Source organism: Phaethon aethereus (assembly GCF_964289735.1).
Source record: "Phaethon aethereus genome assembly, chromosome: W".
Lineage (NCBI taxonomy): Eukaryota > Metazoa > Chordata > Aves > Phaethontiformes > Phaethontidae > Phaethon > Phaethon aethereus.
The window spans coordinates 36,213,058-36,230,725 of NC_138581.1; the positions used below are offsets into that span (position 1 = coordinate 36,213,058).

Genomic DNA, 17,668 nt, shown 5'->3' on the forward strand with positions numbered 1-17,668 from the left:
AATATTGACAGTTTAATAGAAAAACAATAACAAAACATGTATCTGAAGCATCCAATAAAAAGGGGGCACTAAATGGAATAAAAATGTTCCCTTTCCCCATTTTTGCATTCTGAACAGTGATTTCATAAAGATATTTTATTAAAAAGTGTTAGTATACTGACTTTGTTTCATATTTGTGACAAGGCCTGAGTTGGTGGGGAAAGGAACAAGCAAAAAAAAAAAAAAAGAAAGATCATTTAATTTGTTTGCAATAATTTTCAGCCATTTATTTTATTTTGTAAAAAGGTGTTATTACAACTGAACACAAACAGGAGAAATCCTGGCTATTTTACAGTTATAGGTACAGAACTTAAATATTCAAGCTTGTGATGAAAAGCGGCAAGGTGTTTGCAGTGTAAAATGTAAACAAATAGCTTTGGAAAGTGAACAAAAGTCCTTGAGAATTCTTTACTAAGAAAACAAAACAAACTCCTCATTCCTTCCTGAAACATGATCACAGGTCAGTGTTTAAAAATTCATTTGGAAACATAATTTAAACTGTATTCAGCCTAAAAACAGTTTTATGAGATCCAGTCTGTATGGGGCAGTGTTGAGGTCCCTGTAAAAGTAAACATTTTCCATTTCTTAAAGTGGGGGGGGAGGGAGGGGGGGAGAGTGCCACAACATTTGCAGCACAGTGCAGCATAAACTTTAAATACAAAAATATTTTTCTATTGTTGGGATAATAGACCTTGCATCCTGGAAAGAAGTAACAATACTGCTACTGACAGAATATCCAGTCCATATCTTTCAAGTCACATAAGGCAATTACTGTGTTAGCTTACTGTATATGGCTAAAAGAAGGTCCAGAAAGTGTCAGTCTTTGTTATGTTTTCCGGCTACTCCATGTATGTTCAGGTGTACTTTTGTGATCTGATGAGTGTTCAAATGGAGATCTGTGTCCTAAAGGAGATCTCTGATCTATTGGCGACCTTGGGCCACTACCAGAAGCTCTGTGGTCCATTTGCCAATCTGAGTGGTACCTATAATCTCTTGAAGATTTATGATGGCTGTACTCTGTAGTGGAACGGTGATCTGAATGTATCCTGTGGTCTGAATGGGAACGGTGATCAGAATGAGGCCGACTGTCTTTTAAACTTCCTTCCAGGTTTGACCTGTGACCTCTGCTCCTGTGGTCATCCAACTTTCTATGTTTACTATCACTATAGTATCTGAAAAGATTTACTTATATTAGTATTACTGAACACATAGTAAGAACTACAGTTATGTCAATTCAACAAAACTGCATTAGAAAAATTACTTTGCAATTTTGAAACTCAGAAAAGGTACTTTGGTGCTTACTACAAAACCAGGAAGGGAATTCTTAACAGATTTTACAATTACTGAGGCAATTTACCTGCTGTCTTGTTTATAGTGATCCCAGTCTCTGTGGTCTTTTCCATTGCTGAAGGCTGAATAGGACCTTTTCCTAGAGTCACTTTTCTTATAAGCATCTCTCTGATGCCTGTCCTTATGATGATCATGGTATTGTGACAAATGTCTATCAGAAGAATAACTGTCCCTGCTACTGTCATCATGGTTTGTATTCTCTTTCAGTTTTTCAACATCTGTTTAATAAAGCAGAGGTTATAAGGAAGTCTCATACAACATACATTTTTTTCTTCAATTCAAACAGCACTTATACCTGTCAGATTTAAAACAATGTGAAAGTGGCATTATAATTTGACAGAAACCAGATCTGAATAATTGAAAGACAAACACACTAATGTGAGTGAACTGAGAGAAACCTTAGAAGTAAACAGAAGGCAAGCAAGCTAGAAATGTAGATATGTAGGGCTGAGAAACTAAAATTTTCCACCTTAAAGACCGAATGGAGAGGATCAGTGCGGTCCAAATGAGCAGTGAGTAGAGACAAGGTGCCTTCAGTAGAGCAATTTTAAACAGAATGGTAGGAAGTTCCTCTCTAAGGAGAGATATCCCTAGCATGAACATCAGTTTTAGAGGTACACCTTGTTAATGAAACGTTTATAGTAGTATTCCTAAAATACATTATACTCATTTTAAACCGATGATAACATACTCAAGGTTTTATATAACATGATATAAAACCAAGTATTACAAGAAGGCAAGTGTGGGGGCATAGAAAAACAGTTAACAATAAAATACATCCCATATAACTGATTGCTAACCATGACTTCAGGGAATATCTTTCTTATGATATGGTGACATTACAACTGCTACAAACAGGTATAGAGCCTCCAAGAAGTTTACAAGTGTTGAGTTGGCCTCTCCCCCTCCTCAAAATTAAATACAAAAAAGTGTATACTAAATACTAAAATCAGTAAGTACCAAGTTCAGTCCGTGCTCAGTTGAATTTCATCAGCAAACTAGTGAAGTTACGCTAAGTCAGCCTATCCCTATGATATCCAGCAGTATGGGAGTTCTAGGAGACAATTTTAAGCTTATTTCATTTTACATACTGTCATTTAAGATATCCAGCACAATAATATGCTCAAGATTTCTTACCTGGATTTCTAATTACATGTGTATTCACGTTACTGCTAATATTCTGGTCACTGGGTTGCTAAAAAGAGACAAGTACAAAAGTTGTCATTGATAAATCCCAAAGTTGCATCTGAATTCTTCAGAAAATATCCTAAGAAAACAGACTAGTTTACTATGAACAGTAACATACGCTTCAAATGTATTGCATGTACTCAACTGTTACTTAATAAAACAGTTATAAAACTTAGAATATATAATTGTATATTCAGAGAGTCTGAAAGTATTACTTGAGATTCTTGACGTTTTTTGATTGCGTGTTTATACAGCTTGTGCAACTTTCTGGCATCAAATTCGGTAAACTTAGAGACAAAAATCCACAAGTTTCTGAGGAAAAAGAGAGAGAGGTTATAATTCTTCCATATATTAGTTTCTATTGTATCATACAACAGAACATGGACTTAAATGAAATTATTTCAACAACACTTCAGTAAACTGAAATAATTGTAAAGTCTGTTACACAGAATATTACCTAGCTGCACAGCAAACATTACTTAGCTGTATTTCAAACATTTGAGAAATTAATTCTGTCCTGGTTTCAGCCAGGGTAGAGTTAATTTTCTTCACAGAAGCTAGTCTGAGGCTGTGTTTTGGATTTGGGATGAGAAAATGTTGATAACGTACTGAGGTTTTGAGTTGTTGCTAAGTACTCAAGGACAGTCCAGCTTCTCGTGCTGGCCTGCTAACAAGAAGGCTGGGGGTGCACAGGAAGCTGGGAGGGGACACAGCCAGGACAGCTGACCCAGGCTGGCCAGAGAGACATTCCATACCATATAACGTCATGCTCAGTATATAAAGCTGGGACGAAGAAGAAGGAAGGGGTGGAGGGACGTTCGGAGTTATGGCGTCTGTCTTCCCATGAAACCATTACGAGTGACGGAGCCCTGCTTCCCTGGAGATGGCTGAACTCCCTGCCCATGGGGAGTGGTGAATGAATTCCTTGTTTTGCTTTGCTTGCGTGCGCGGCTTTTGCTTTACTTATTAAACTGTCCTTATCTCAAACCATGAATTTCCTCACTTTTACTCTTCTGATTCTCTCAGGTGTATCTTGAAGCATCTGTGGCTATGGTTATGTCTGTGCCACAGCAGGTATACCTCTGATGGGATTGTGGCACACGGATAAGTCCATGCTGGAGAAGGTACATCTCGAAGCATCTGTGGCTGTGGATAAATCCACGTTGCAGCAGGTACACCTTGAAGCATTAGTGGTTGTGCATGAGGTCATGCTGGAGCACCTCAAAGTGTGTGGCCATGGAGAAGCCCTCGATAGTGCAGGTATATTCCTGGAGGGACTGGAACTATGGGTAAGGCCACGCTGGAGCAGATTTATCTCTGGAGGTATTGTGGCCCATGGAGGCGGTCGTTTTGGAGCAGATGCACCTCGAAGTGACTGCAACTGTAGATAAGTCTATACTGCAGCAGATATACCTCTGGAGAGACTGTGGCTCATGGAAGGGACTGCAGTCTGTGGATAAGTCCAAGCCGGAGCAGGGGCAAGGGGAGGAGTTCATTGCAATGTTAAACCCTATGGTCCAGTCTAAAGGGCCCAGGGGTGGAGATTGTAATGGAAATACCTTTAAATTGTTGTAGCCCATGATTTGAGTTGAATGTTATAGGAATTACTATAGCAGGAACCGCCTGAACCAATGGAGGACAAGCCTTACAAGAAGCAGTGCAAGTGCAGCAGTGACCTGACCTGAGCTGGCTTTGGTGCCCAGTAACTCCATGCAACACCCCACCTCGCCTGTCCTGAGTGACCACCGTAAGGGATGGAGCCCAAAGTCATGGACTAAATGAACTCAGTGGACATTTCAGGGACATTTTGGAGGGAGGTCTATGGACTAAGGGGACAATAATCTGTGTATTATATTAAAGGATGGGAAGGGGGGTGGTGGTTAATGAGGTTGTGTTGGATAGTGTGGTACCTGAGCATAACGTAAATGGTATGGAATAAGGGGTGGATAATGTCCTGGTTTCAGCCAAGGTAGAGTTATTTTTCTTGACAGAAGCTAGTGTGAGGCTGTGTTTTGGATTTGGGATGAGAAAATGTTGATAAAGTGCTGAGGTTTTGAGTTGTTGCTAAGTACTCAAGGACAGTCCAGCTTCTCGTGCTGGCCTGCTAGCAAGAAGGCTGGGGGTGCACGGGAAGCTGGGAGGGGACACAGCCAGGACAGCTGACCCAGGCTGGCCAGAGAGATATTCCATACCATATAACGTCATGCTCAGTATATAAAGCTGGGACAAAGAAGAAGGAAGGGGTGGAGGGACGTTCAGAGTTATGGCGTCTGCCTTCCCATGAAACCATTACGCGTGACGGAGCCCTGCTTCCCTGGAGATGGCTGAACTCCCTGCCCATGGGGAGTGGTGAATGAATTCCTTGTTTTGCTTTGCTTGCGTGCGCGGCTTTTGCTTTACTTATTAAACTGTACTTATCTCAAACCATGAATTTCCTCACTTTTACTCTTCCGATTCTCTCCCCCGTCCCACCGTGGGGGAGTGAGCGAGCGGCTGCGTGGGGCTTAGTCGCCGGCTGGGGCTAAACCACGACAGTCCTTTTTGGCGCCCAACGTGGGGCACAAAGGGTTTGAGATAATGACAAGTTTGATTGGAATGTGCTAGATGATAGAATTTATAGCTGTTATTGCTGTTTAGCTATTAATTGCCAGGCCCCTGTGCTTGCCATGGGTTTGCTTTCCTTGTGTATATTAGAGTCTAGTGCTCGTTAGTGGCTGCTTTTTGCTTTCACTGCTGCCGTGCTGCTGTACTGCTTATCGTCTGACCCTGCTGTGCCTGGGAAGATTTTGATAACAGCAATAGCGATGCGCCTGGGCTGGCAGATGGCCGGGACATCGCTGTTTTTTCTGTCCTGCTGTACTGGACAGGCTGGAACTCCACTGTGAACTCGAGTCGGAGGGACTGTGACCTGTGGATGAGTCCATGTGGGAGCAGGACATCCCGAAGCGTCTGTGGCCGTGCATAAGCCCATGCCAGAGCAGGTATATCTCGAAGCATCTGTGGCCATGTTTATGTCTGTGCCACAGCAGGTATACCTCTGATGGGATTGTGGTACAAGGATAAGTCCACGCTGGAGAAGGTACATCTCGAAGCGTCTGTGGCTGTGGATAAATCCACGTTGCAGCAGGTACACCTTGAAGCATTAGTGGTTGTGCATGAGGTCATGCTGGAGCACCTCAAAGTGTGTGGCCATGGAGAAGCCCTCGACAGTGCAGGTACATTCCTGGAGGGACTGGAACTATGGGTAAGGCCACGCTGGAGCAGATTTATCTCTGGAGGTATTGTGGTCCATGGAGGCGGTCGTTTTGGAGCAGGTGCACCTCGAAGTGACTGCAACTGTAGATAAGTCTATACTGCAGCAGATATACCTCTGGAGAGACTGTGGCTCATGGAAGGGACTGCAGTCTGTGGATAAGTCCAAGCCGGAGCAGGGGCAAGGGGAGGAGTTCATTGCAATGTTAAACCCTATGGTCCAGTCTAAAGGGCCCAGGGGTGGAGACTGTAATGGAAATACCTTTAAATTGTTGTAACCCATGATTTGAGTTGCATGTTATAGGAATTACTATAGCAGGAACCACCTGAACCAATGGAGGACAAGCCTTACAAGAAGCAGTGCCAGTGCGGCAGTGACCTGACCTGAGCTGGCTTTGGTGCCCAGTAACTCCATGCAACACCCCACCTTGCCTGTCCTGAGTGACCACCATAAGGGATGGAGCCGAAAGTCATGGACTAAATGAACTCAATGGACATTTCAGGGACATTTTGGAGGGAGGTCTATGGACTAAGGGGACAATAATCTGTGTATTATATTAAAGGATGGGAAAGGGGGTGGTGGTTAATGAGGTTGTGTTGGATAGTGTGGTACCTGAGCATAACGTAAATGGTATGGAATAAGGAGTGGATAATGTCCTGGTTTCAGCCAAGGTAGAGTTATTTTTCTTGACAGAAGCTAGTGTGAGGCTGTGTTTTGGATTTGGGATGAGAAAATGTTGATAAAGTGCTGAGGTTTTGAGTTGTTGCTAAGTACTCAAGGACAGTCCAGCTTCTCGTGCTGGCCTGCTAGCAAGAAGGCTGGGGGTGCACAGGAAGCTGGGAGGGGACACAGCCAGGACAGCTGACCCAGGCTGGCCAGAGAGATATTCCATACCATATAACGTCATGCTCAGTATATAAAGCTGGGACGAAGAAGAAGGAAGGGGGTGGAGGGACGTTCAGAGTTATGGCGTCTGCCTTCCCATGAAACTATTACGCGTGATGGAGCCCTGCTTCCCTGGAGACGGCTGAACTCCCTGCCCATGGGGAGTGGTGAATGAATTCCTTGTTTTGCTTTGCTTGCGTGTGCGGCTTTTGTTTTACTTATTAAACTGTCCTTATCTCAAACCATGAATTTCCTCACTTTTACTCTTCCGATTCTCTCCCCCATCCCACCATGGGGGAGTGAGCGAGTGGCTGCGTGGGGCTTAGTCGCCAGCTGAGGCTAAACCATGACAAATTCCTTTAATAAGATGTCATTTTGTAATATTTATCATAATGACTGCAGAATGCGAAGTGCATGAAAAGTAGTATTAATGGTAATTCTGTTAATAGAATTGATTTGTGCAATTGCATAAAAAAGTAGTTTTCCATTTGCTGTGCAAGTCTTCTGAAAGATTGTTTGAAATATGTCAGAAAACTTAAGTATTTACTACTCGGTAAAGATTCTTCCAAACTTGAAATTTCTTGCAGTGTAAGAAATTTGACCTACACGCCTCATTTCCTACAGGTATCAGGGACAAGATTTTTCCACATAATTCCAAAGCCTGGTCAAAGCTTTTGAAACCAAATGAGAAATCTGAAAGAGGATGGAAGTAGCATGGCAAAAACTTTGATCCTAATCTATGCTATGAAAGAAGAAAGGAAAACAAATCAACTCTTCTGGTGTCAAGAAGCCAAAACCTTAAAGACAACATTTGCTTCTACAATCACAGACATCAGAACTGAAGTCTAGAATTCTTTTAGCGAAGTTTACAGGTGGAGTGCTTAAAAGACTACAGAATACTACTGTTCTAATTAGTGTTTAGTTCAGAAACATCTCAAGTATGTAGGCTCAAGAAGCATCTATCCGCTCTTTCACTGTGATGTTTTAAACATTATAGTTTTGGCCTAGAGGTTTGCGAAAGTAGATGCAGCCAGCCAATGGTGTGTCCAATGACATCTGTATAAGAAATATAGAATGAATACCTTTACTGAATTCTATGTCTTTTTAAAGACAGATGAAATACATATTTTAATAATCTATGTATGGTACTGTAGCATTATTATGAATTAATATTATAGTAGCTCTACTATGAATTTCCACTGAAAGAAATATAACATTTACCAAGGTGTCTTTAAGACATGGATATTGTTTTTGTATTTCAGTTCACCCTAATATTTTGAAGTAAAGCAAGTACAAACAGCAGAAATATTCTACGTTAACAACAGTCTGCAAGGAAATGAAACACTTGACTGAGTGTCGTATATGGAAGTGCAGGATAGATTTGCAACCATAAAGGATTAAAGTGCACATTATGATAAAACTAACTCAAATTGTATTAAGAACTTAGCAACAAAATATAACAAGTTTATAAACCAACATTTTTCTTATTTTTTCCGAAGTTATCACCTCACAGATGCATAAGAACACTTAAAACTCTTCTTTCATTTTGAAATACACCCCTGAGTATGTTATGATAAATGTTTTTTATAAAGTCATAGTTAATATCTGATTTCATTTTAGAGTATATTTTTAAAAACAATAAAGGATTTTGCAACTCAAAATCATTCAAACTTCAACACACAAATTTATAACAGCCTATTTTTAGCATGAATAAAAAAAACCAAACCTTCAAAGTTGAAAAAGCCAAATTCTTTAATGGTAAGAACTCTTTTCCACTAAACATTAAATATACTCTAAATACAGTTACTTTCTGTTTGCTTTTGTTTTTAAGAAGTAAGGTGACTCCACCTACTGGACAAAATGCATTGCTATGCAAATATGAAAAAGTGAATCCATTAAAAGCTGGAGCTATTTATAATCAAAATCAAGTCCTTATTTAATACAGCAGAAAAATACAAGAAAGGGAGAATAAGAAACAAGAGAAATAATTAAAAACTAATCTGCTTAATAGAAGCTATTATGGATTTTCCTTTTTCAAGAAAAATCATGCAGAATAACTTACTTTCTCCACTGTTTAATTTGTTCAGGATTTGTGTACTCCTTTAGACATTCAGTAATGTGGTCCCCAATTTTGATCAGGCACTGTCTAGTATGCTCCAGCTGTTCCCTTTCAGAAAGGCCTTTCTCTGGTCTATCCAGTTGTTTCAATGCTGCTTTGACAGGCCTCATTCTTTCTTTGCACTATAAAATGTAAAAAAGGAAGACATCAATTGAAAGGAAAATAAAAAGATAATAAAAATTGTAAAACATGACCCACCCTTAATGTGCTATTTATATAGGCAAAGACAGTACTGTTGTAAGCCAAATGAAAAACAAGTTTTGCTCACAGCTCTTTTAGTTTTAATATAAGGTTTCATTTGGAAAAAGTAGTATTTTAAATCCAGTTGAAAATTTACTCCTATATGAAAGCATTAGATTGTATGTAACAAATATTAAAGATATAAATAAGCACTAATTTAATATAAAAGATTTTCTGAGGGAAAGGAATAATTATAACTAGGTTTTACAATCATGGGTTTAACTTTCAGCACAAGTATATAGGACAAGATCTATTTTACTTTTTAGGACCTTGAAAGCTATACAAACTCAGTGTCAAGATTAAGTATGAGAATGTTTAATATATTTTAAGTAGATACTTTCTGCAAAAATTAAACTTGGCATTCAACAGAGGATTAGCATTCCTTCTCCGAGCAGTTTTTAAGCCTGAGTTCTATGCAGATATTGACAGAAACTGAACTATCTAGGATAAAGCTAGTTTAGGTGTGCCTAAATTAGTAACAGTGATGACAACACAGATGTACCCATAGATACATTTCATATGTGCATTCTTGAATTTTCACACTAATTCAAATGTGTTAATAGTAAATGCAGATAAACCAGTTAGCATGTTTTAAATTATAGACACTTGCTTGGAAATACTATTCAATTACAATGGCAAGGTAGACAGATGAAATGCATATTTTTACCTGTCACAAGGTAGACAAGAAGTCAAATGAGTTAGCCTCAAAAACCCACAGCAGTAATTTCCATTTGAAAAGGCAAAAATGCTAATTACATTGCATCTGACCATGGCATAATGATGAGTATGCCTTCCAGAACAGAGGGCCTGGCCAAAAAAATGTTCTATACTCAAACCCAACCTAGAATTGCTCCCACTAAGGAAATGAGGTTTCATGGTTTAGCCCCAGCCAGCAATTAAGCACCATGCAGCCACTCACTCACCTCACCCCCCAAGGTGGGATGGGGGAGAGACTCGGAAAAAAAACCTCATGGGTTGAGATAAACACAGTTTAATAGAACAGCAAAAGAAGAGGAAATAATAACAATAACAACAACAACAACAACAATAATAAAGGAATATACAAAAACAAGTGATGCACAATGCAACAATTGCTCACCACATGGTGATCGATAGCCCGTCCCTGAGCAGCGATACCCACCCCCTGGCCAACTCCAGTTTTATATACTGAGCATGATGTTATATGGTGGGGGGTATCCTTTTGGCCAGTCTGGGTCAGCTGTCCTGGCTATGCACCCTCCCAGCTTCTTGTGCACCTCCCCGCTGGCAGAGCATGTGTTGTGGTTTAACCCCAGATGGCAACTAAGCACCACACAGCCGCTCGCTCACTCCTCCCCCTCCCTAGCGGGATGGGGAACACAAATTGGAAAAAAAAAAAAGTAAAACTTGTGGGTTGAGTTAAAGACAGTTTAATAGGACAGAAAAGGAAGGGAATAAAATAATAACAATAACAAAAACAATAATAATTAAAGAATACACAAAACAAGTGATGATTGCTCACCATCTGCTGACTGATGCACAGCTAGTTCCTGAGCCGCAGTGCCCCTGGCCAACTCCCCAGAGTTTATACATTGAGCATGACGTCATATAGTATGGAATATCCCTTTGGTTAGTTTGGGTTAGCTGCCCTGGCTGTGCCCGCTCCCAGCTTCTTGCCGGCAGGCCATGAGAAGCTGAAAAATCCTTGACTAGTGTAAACACTACTTAGCAACAACTAAAACATCAGTGTGTTATTGACATCCACATTGTTATCCTCATAATAAATCTAAAACACAGCACTGTACCAGCTACTAGTAAGAAAATTAACTCTATCCCAGCCGAAACCAGGACAATATCCACCCCTTATTCTATACCATCTACGTCATGCCCAGGTCCTACCCTATCCAATACATTCAATTAATCACCACCACTTCTCCAGTCTTTTGATATATATACACGCACACAGATATCATTCCCTTAGTCTATGGGACATCCCTATAACATGTCCATTGAATTCATTTAGTCCATGACTTTGGGCTCCATCTGTCATAACAGTCCTTCAAGGCAGGAGAGATGGTGTGTGGTGGTTGGATTGTTGCATGCTGAAGCCAGTTCTGGTTCCATTATCTCTGTGCTTTGCTTGGTTTTCATCAAAGTTCGTTCTTAATTAATCTGGGTTTTTTACTGTAATACCATTGATATGACATATAGCCACCATAGAAATGATGACATACAATGTTATATAGCAGTCAACATCATGCAATTTAATTTATTGGCTATTCTCACCCAAAATCAAATCCCCTTGAGGTACACATCGGACTTCCCCATCCTTCCACATATCTTTATTGATGATCTATCTGGATGAGGGAATTGAGTGCTCCCTCAGTAAGTTTGCAGATGACACCAAGCTGGGTGGGAGTGTTGATCTGCTGGAGGGTAGGAGGGCTCTGCAGAGGGATCTGGACAGGCTGGATCAATGGGCAGAAGTCAACTGTATGAGGTTTAATAAGGCCAAGTGCAGGGTCCTGCACTTCGGCCACAACAACCCCATGCAACGCTACAGGCTTGGGGAGGAGTGGCTAGAGAGCTGCCCGGCGGAAAAGGACCTGGGGGTGCTGGTTGACAGCCGGCTGAACATGAGCCGGCAGTGTGCCCAGGTGGCCAAGAAGGCCAACAGCGTCCTGGCCTGTATCAGGAATAGTGTGGCCAGCAGGAGTAGGGAAGTGATTGTGCCCCTGTACTCGGCACTGGTGAGGCCGCACCTTGAATCCTGTGTTCAGTTTTGGGCCCCTCACTACAAGAAGGATGTTGAGGTGCTGGAGCCTGTCCAGAGAAGGGCAACAAAGCTGGTGAGGGGTCTGGAGCACAAGTCTTATGAGGAGCGGCTGAGGGAACTGGGGTTGTTTAGTCTGGAGAAGAGGAGGCTGAGGGGAGACCTTATCGCTCTCTACAACTACCTGAAAGGGGGTTGTGGCGATGAGGGTGTTGGTCTCTTCTCCCAAGTAACTAGTGATAGGACGAGAGGAAATGGCCTCAAGTTGCGCCAGGGGAGGTTTAGATTGGATATTAGGAAAAATTTCTTCACTGAGAGGGTGGTCAGGCATTGGAACAGGCTGCCCAGGGAGGTGGTGGAGTCGCCATCTCTGGAAGTGTTCAAAAACCATGTGGATGTGGCGCTTCAGGACATGGTTTAGGGGACATGGTGGCGCTGGATTAATGGTTGGACTTGATGATCTTAAAGGTCCTTTCCAACCTAGTGATTCTGTGATTCTGTGATTATCCACCAAGTGCACCCAGGTCCCTTGGCAAAGGCAATCCCACGAATGGATTTGCCTTTGCCTGAGGCAGGAATAACCCAGACTGTCTGCCCCAGCATAATTTTATGTGCACTACAGGGACTTTATCACCTTCTACAGTATGTAAGAGTTTTGATCGGGCAGGGCCAGACGGATTGGCAGAGCCCCTAGTGTTGACTAACCAGGTGGCCTTTACTAAATGTTTATCCCAGTGTTTGAAGGTCCCATCACCCATTGCTCTCAGGGTAGTCTTTAACAGTCCGTTGTATCGTTCAATTTTTCCGGAAGCTGGTGCATGATAGGGGATGTGATACACCCACTCAATGCCGTGCTCTTTGGCCCAGGTGTCTATGAGGTTGTTTAGGAAATGAGTCCCATTGTCTGACTCAATTCTTTCTGGGGTGCCACGTCACCATAAGACTTGCTTTTCAAGGCCCAGGATAGTGTTCCAGGCAGTGGCATGGGGAATAGGATAAGTTTCCAGCTATACAGTGGTTGCTTCCACCACTGTGAGCATGTGGCACTTGCCTTGGCAGGTTTATGGGAGTGTGATATAATCTCTCTGCCAGGCCACCCCATGTTAATATTTCAGCCATCGTCCTCCATACCAGAGAGGCTTTAAACCCTTGGCTCGCTTGATCGCAGCGCACATTTCACATTCATGGATAACCTGTGCAATAGCGTCCATGGTCAAGTCTACCCCTTGATCACAAGCCCATCTATACGTTGCATCTCTTCCCTGATGGCCTGAGGTGTCACGGGCCCACCGAGCTAAAAATAACTCATACTTTTGTTGCCAGTCCAGATCCACCTGAGCCAATTCAGTCTTAGCAGCCTGATCCACCTGATGGTTGTTTTGATGTTCTTCAGTGGCCCGACTCTTGGGTACGTGAGCGTGACGTATTTTTACAACCGGGTTCTCTAGTCGGGCAGCAATATCTTGCCACAGTGTGGCAGCCCAGATGGGTTTGCCTCTGCACTGCCAGTTGCTCTGCTTCCATTGCTGTAACCACCCCCACAGAGCATTTGCCACCATCCATGAGTCAGTATAGAGTATTGGCCATTTTTCTCGTTCAGCAATATCTAAAGCCAGCTGGATGGCTTTCACCTCTGCAAACTGACTTGACTCACCTTGTCCTTCAGCAGCTTCTGCGACTCGTCGTATAGGACTCCATACAGCAGCTTTCCACCTTTGATGTTTGCCTACAATACGACAGGACCCATCAGTAAACAGGGCATATTGCTTTTCATTTTCTGGTAGTTTATTATATGGTGGGGCATCTTGAGCACGTGCCACCTCCTCTGTCAATATTCTGAAATCTTTGCCTTCTGGCCAGTCCATGATCACTTCCAAGATTCCTGGGTGATTGGGGTTTCCTATTCGAGCCTGCCGTGCGATCAGTGCGACCCACTTACTCCACGTAGTATCAGTTGCATGATGTGTAGAGGGGACCCTCCCTTTGAACATCCAGCCCAGCACCGGCAGTCGGGGTGCCAGGAGGAGCTGTGCTTCAGTGCCAACCATTTCCAAAGCAGCTTGAACCCCTTCATATGCTACCAATGTTTCTTTTTCAGTTGGAGTATAGCAGGCCTTGGATCTTCTGTATCCCTGACTCCAAAACCCTAGGGGCTGACCTCGGGTCTCTCCTGGTGCTTTCTGCCAGAGGCTCCAGGGAGGGCCATTCTCCCCGGCTGCCGTGTAGAGCACATGTTTAACATCTTGTCCTGCCCGGACTGGCCCAAGGGCTACTGCATGAACTATCTCCTGTTTAATTTGTTCGAAGGCTTGTCGTTGCTCAGGGCCCCATTTAAAATCCTTCTTCTGGGTTACTTGAGAGAGAGGGCTTATGATCAGACTGTAACCTGGAAAATGCATTCTCAAAAAACCCACAATGTCTATGAAAGCTTGTTTTTCCTTTTTGCTAGTTGGTGGAGACATATCTTTTACTTTGTTGATCACATCCATTGGGATCTGACGGCATCCATCTTGCCATTTTATTCCTAAAAACTGGATCTCCTGTGCAGGTCCCTTGACCTTACTTTGTTTTATGGCAAAACCAGCTTTCAGAAGGATTTGAATTATTTTCTTCCCTTTCTCAAAGACATTTTCTGCTGTGATGCCCTGCAGGTGTCCCGGAGCTTCACCCTGTTCCAGTGCAGTTTGTATCAGCCCATGGCAAATGGTAGGGCTGTGTTTCCACCCCTGGGGCAGTCGATTCCAGGTGTATTGGACACCCCTCCAAGTGAAAGCAAACTGTGGCCTGCATTCTGCCGCCAAAGGGATCGAGAAAAACGCGTTAGCAATATCAATGGTGGCGTACCACTTGGCTGCCTTTGACTCCAGTTCATATTGAAGTTCCAGCATGTCCGGCATGGCAGCGCTCAGTGGCGGCGTGACTTCATTCAGGCCACGATAGTCTACTGTCAGTCTCCACTCTCCATTAGACTTTCACAATGGCCATATAGGACTGTTAAAGGGCTTGACTCTCCAGTCATCGAATCAGCTTATGGATGGGAATCAGGGAGTCTCGGTTGGCGTGATAGTGCCGCTGGTGCACCACTGTGGCAGTGATCAGCACCTGTTGTTCTTTGACCCTCAGCAGCCCCACAACAGAAGGGTACTCTGAGAGACCAGGCAAGGTGGACAGCTGTTTAATTTCCTCCGTCTCCAAGGCAGCTATACCAAAAGCCCACCGGTACCCTTTTGGGTCCTTGAAATACCCTCTCCTGAGGCAGTCTATGCCCAGGATGCACGGAGCCTCTGGGCCAGTCACAAGGGGGTGCTTCTGCCACTCATTCCCAGTTAGGCTCACTTCGGCCTTCAATACAGTCAGCTGTTGGGATCCCCCTGTCACTCCAGAAATACAGATGGGTTCTGCCCCTATATGGCTTGATGGCGTTAGGGTACACTGTGCACCGGTGTCCACTAGAGCCTTATACTCCTGTGGGCCTGACGTGCCAGGCCATCGAATCCACACAGTCCAATAAACTCTGTTATCCCTCTCCTCCACCTGGCTGGAGGCAGGGCCCCTCTAATTCTGGTCAAAGTATCCGTTACTCACTTCTTGTAGATACAAATCAGAAGTCCCTCTATTAAGATCTTAAGTCAGACCAGCCCTTCTACTCTGTCTGGGTAACTACTCACTGGAGACTGGAGCAGCAATTTTCTTGGAAGAACTCCCTTTTGTGATTGTTTCTCCTTGCAACTCATGTACCTGTGCCTCTAGGGTCGAGGTAGATTTTCCATCCCTCTTGCTCATGTCCTCTCTGTGGTCACACAGATAAAACCACAGGGTGACCTGAGGTGTGTACCCCCTATATCCTCTCCCTTGAGCAGAGGAACAGTTACTCCTAACAGCTGAGGTACTGGTCCATAGAGGTGGGGAGTAGACCATATTCTCTTTGAATCACTGGAACTCCCGGGACAGTTTCTCCACAGCCAAGATGCAGGCCCCTAGGGAGGAGGAGAGATTTTCTTCGTATTGCTGGAGTTGGTCAACCAATTCAATCACCATTGGTCCCTCTTCGTCTTTCCAGGTCATTATTGCCGATGAATTGGCATACGATGATGGTGCGCTCTGTACAAGCTTCTGCCACATGGGTCGTGTGCACTGGACTTCATCTGGATCTGTGTTGTCTGGGTTGTTATAAATCACCTCCACCACGGCTAATTCCCTCAAGTACTGGATACCTCTCTCCATGGTGGTCCACTTTCCTGGGCGTCATAGAACATCTTCCTTAAAGGGATACCTTTCCTTCACACCTGACAGGAGTTGCCTCCAGAGGCTGAGGGCTTGTGCCCCTTTTCTAATCACTTTGTCGATGCCCCCTTCCCTAGACAGGGACTCCAGCTGCTTGGCCTCCCTACCCTCTAATTCCTGGCTACTGGTCCTGTTATCCCAGTATTGGAGCAGCCAGGTGACAATGTGCTCGCCTGGACGACGGCTGAAGTCTTTTCGCATATCTTGCAGCTCACTCAGGGACAGGGATCAGGTGGTTTTCTCTGGTTCTGCCTCTTCCTCCTCCTGTTCCTGATGAAGATGGCCTTTCTTCATCATCCTTTACTAAACGAGCTGACTTTCGTGTCCATTTCTTCTTGTGTATAGGGGCAACTGATACTGGCATGAGTTGGTTCTCTGGTTCATCTGCAGTGTCTCTCACCAGGGTTTGAGTAGCCACAGTGCCTGTTGCCAAGGTTTGAGTGGCCACAGTACCCATCGCAGGCATTGGAGTAGCCACAGTGCCTGTCGTGGGGATGGTATTTTAAAATAATTGTTTAACTTTAAACAAGACCTGAAAAACATTCAGGAGTAGGAGCAACAGGAATGTGTTGGTTTGAACATCCCAAGGATATTCAAAAGTCTCAAGAGCTATTGTAACCAGCCTGGAGGAATAGGGAAGGTGAAGGAAGGTGTCTCCCCTGTAAATTGGCTCTCCAAGGAGAAAAGGTAAACAGTATAATTATTAATAGTTTCCAAGAGATGGCTCCCAAAGTACAGAGATGATGGCAATGCTGTATACAAATACCAGATTAGTGTCATGACCAGCCATTTTATCATATCATAAGCCAGTGTTACAAAGTACAGAATAATGATAACCTTGACCCAGTTCCCAGAGATGATAAACAGCACAACGGGAAACATATACAGCAAGTAAGGTATCACAAAACGCAACCCTGAGAACAAGCACAACAACTTTGAGAGCAAGTAAATCAAGATTGTGAGCAGTGATTATCAAACTAATATAATGAATGCTTATAACAAATTTGTTCTAACACGCTCTAGTCAGATTTGTCATTATATCAACTTGTCAAGCCCCACGTTGGGCGTTAGAAATTACTGTTGTGGTTTAACCCAGCAGGTAGCCAAAACAACCATACAGCCATTCATACCCACTCCCCACCCCAGCGGGATAGGGGAGAAAATCAGAAAAAAAGGTAGAACTCATGGGTTGAGATAAAGACAGTTTAATAGGACAAAAAAAAAACCCCAAAAAAGAATAATAATGATAATAATAATGGTATAAGAATATACAAAACGAGTGATACACAGCACAATTGCTCACCACCCGCTGACCAATGCCCAGTTAGTTCCTGAGCCATGGCGCCTCCCCGGCCAACTCCCCCAGTTGATATACTGAGCATGACGTCATATGGTATGGAATATCCCTTTGGTCAGTTTGGGTCAAGTGTCCTGGCTGTGTCCCCTCCCAGCTTCCCATGCACCTCCTGCCTTCTCCCTGGCAGGCCAGCATGAGAAGCTGGACAGTCCTTGACTGCTTACCAACAACTAAAAACATCAGTATGTTATCAACATTATT

The 17,668-nt window shown here is 43.4% G+C and overlaps 1 protein-coding gene across 3 annotated transcripts in view; it reads right to left on the reverse strand.

The window, feature by feature from the left end:
* Nucleotides 1–865: 865 nt before the first annotated feature.
* The window catches only part of LOC309415089 (chromodomain-helicase-DNA-binding protein 1-like), a gene marked incomplete at both ends in the record, with an annotated part of 120,056 nt that continues 103,253 nt past the window's right edge, over nt 866–17,668 (reverse strand). For all 3 annotated transcript variants that reach the window (XM_082012504.1, XM_082012505.1, XM_082012503.1), the window contains 5 exons: nt 866–1,211; nt 1,397–1,607; nt 2,527–2,584; nt 2,793–2,889; nt 8,778–8,956. In XM_082012504.1, the coding sequence (XP_081868630.1) occupies nt 866–1,211; nt 1,397–1,607; nt 2,527–2,584; nt 2,793–2,889; nt 8,778–8,956 (891 nt within the window). The remainder of the gene's footprint in view (nt 1,212–1,396; nt 1,608–2,526; nt 2,585–2,792; nt 2,890–8,777; nt 8,957–17,668) is intronic.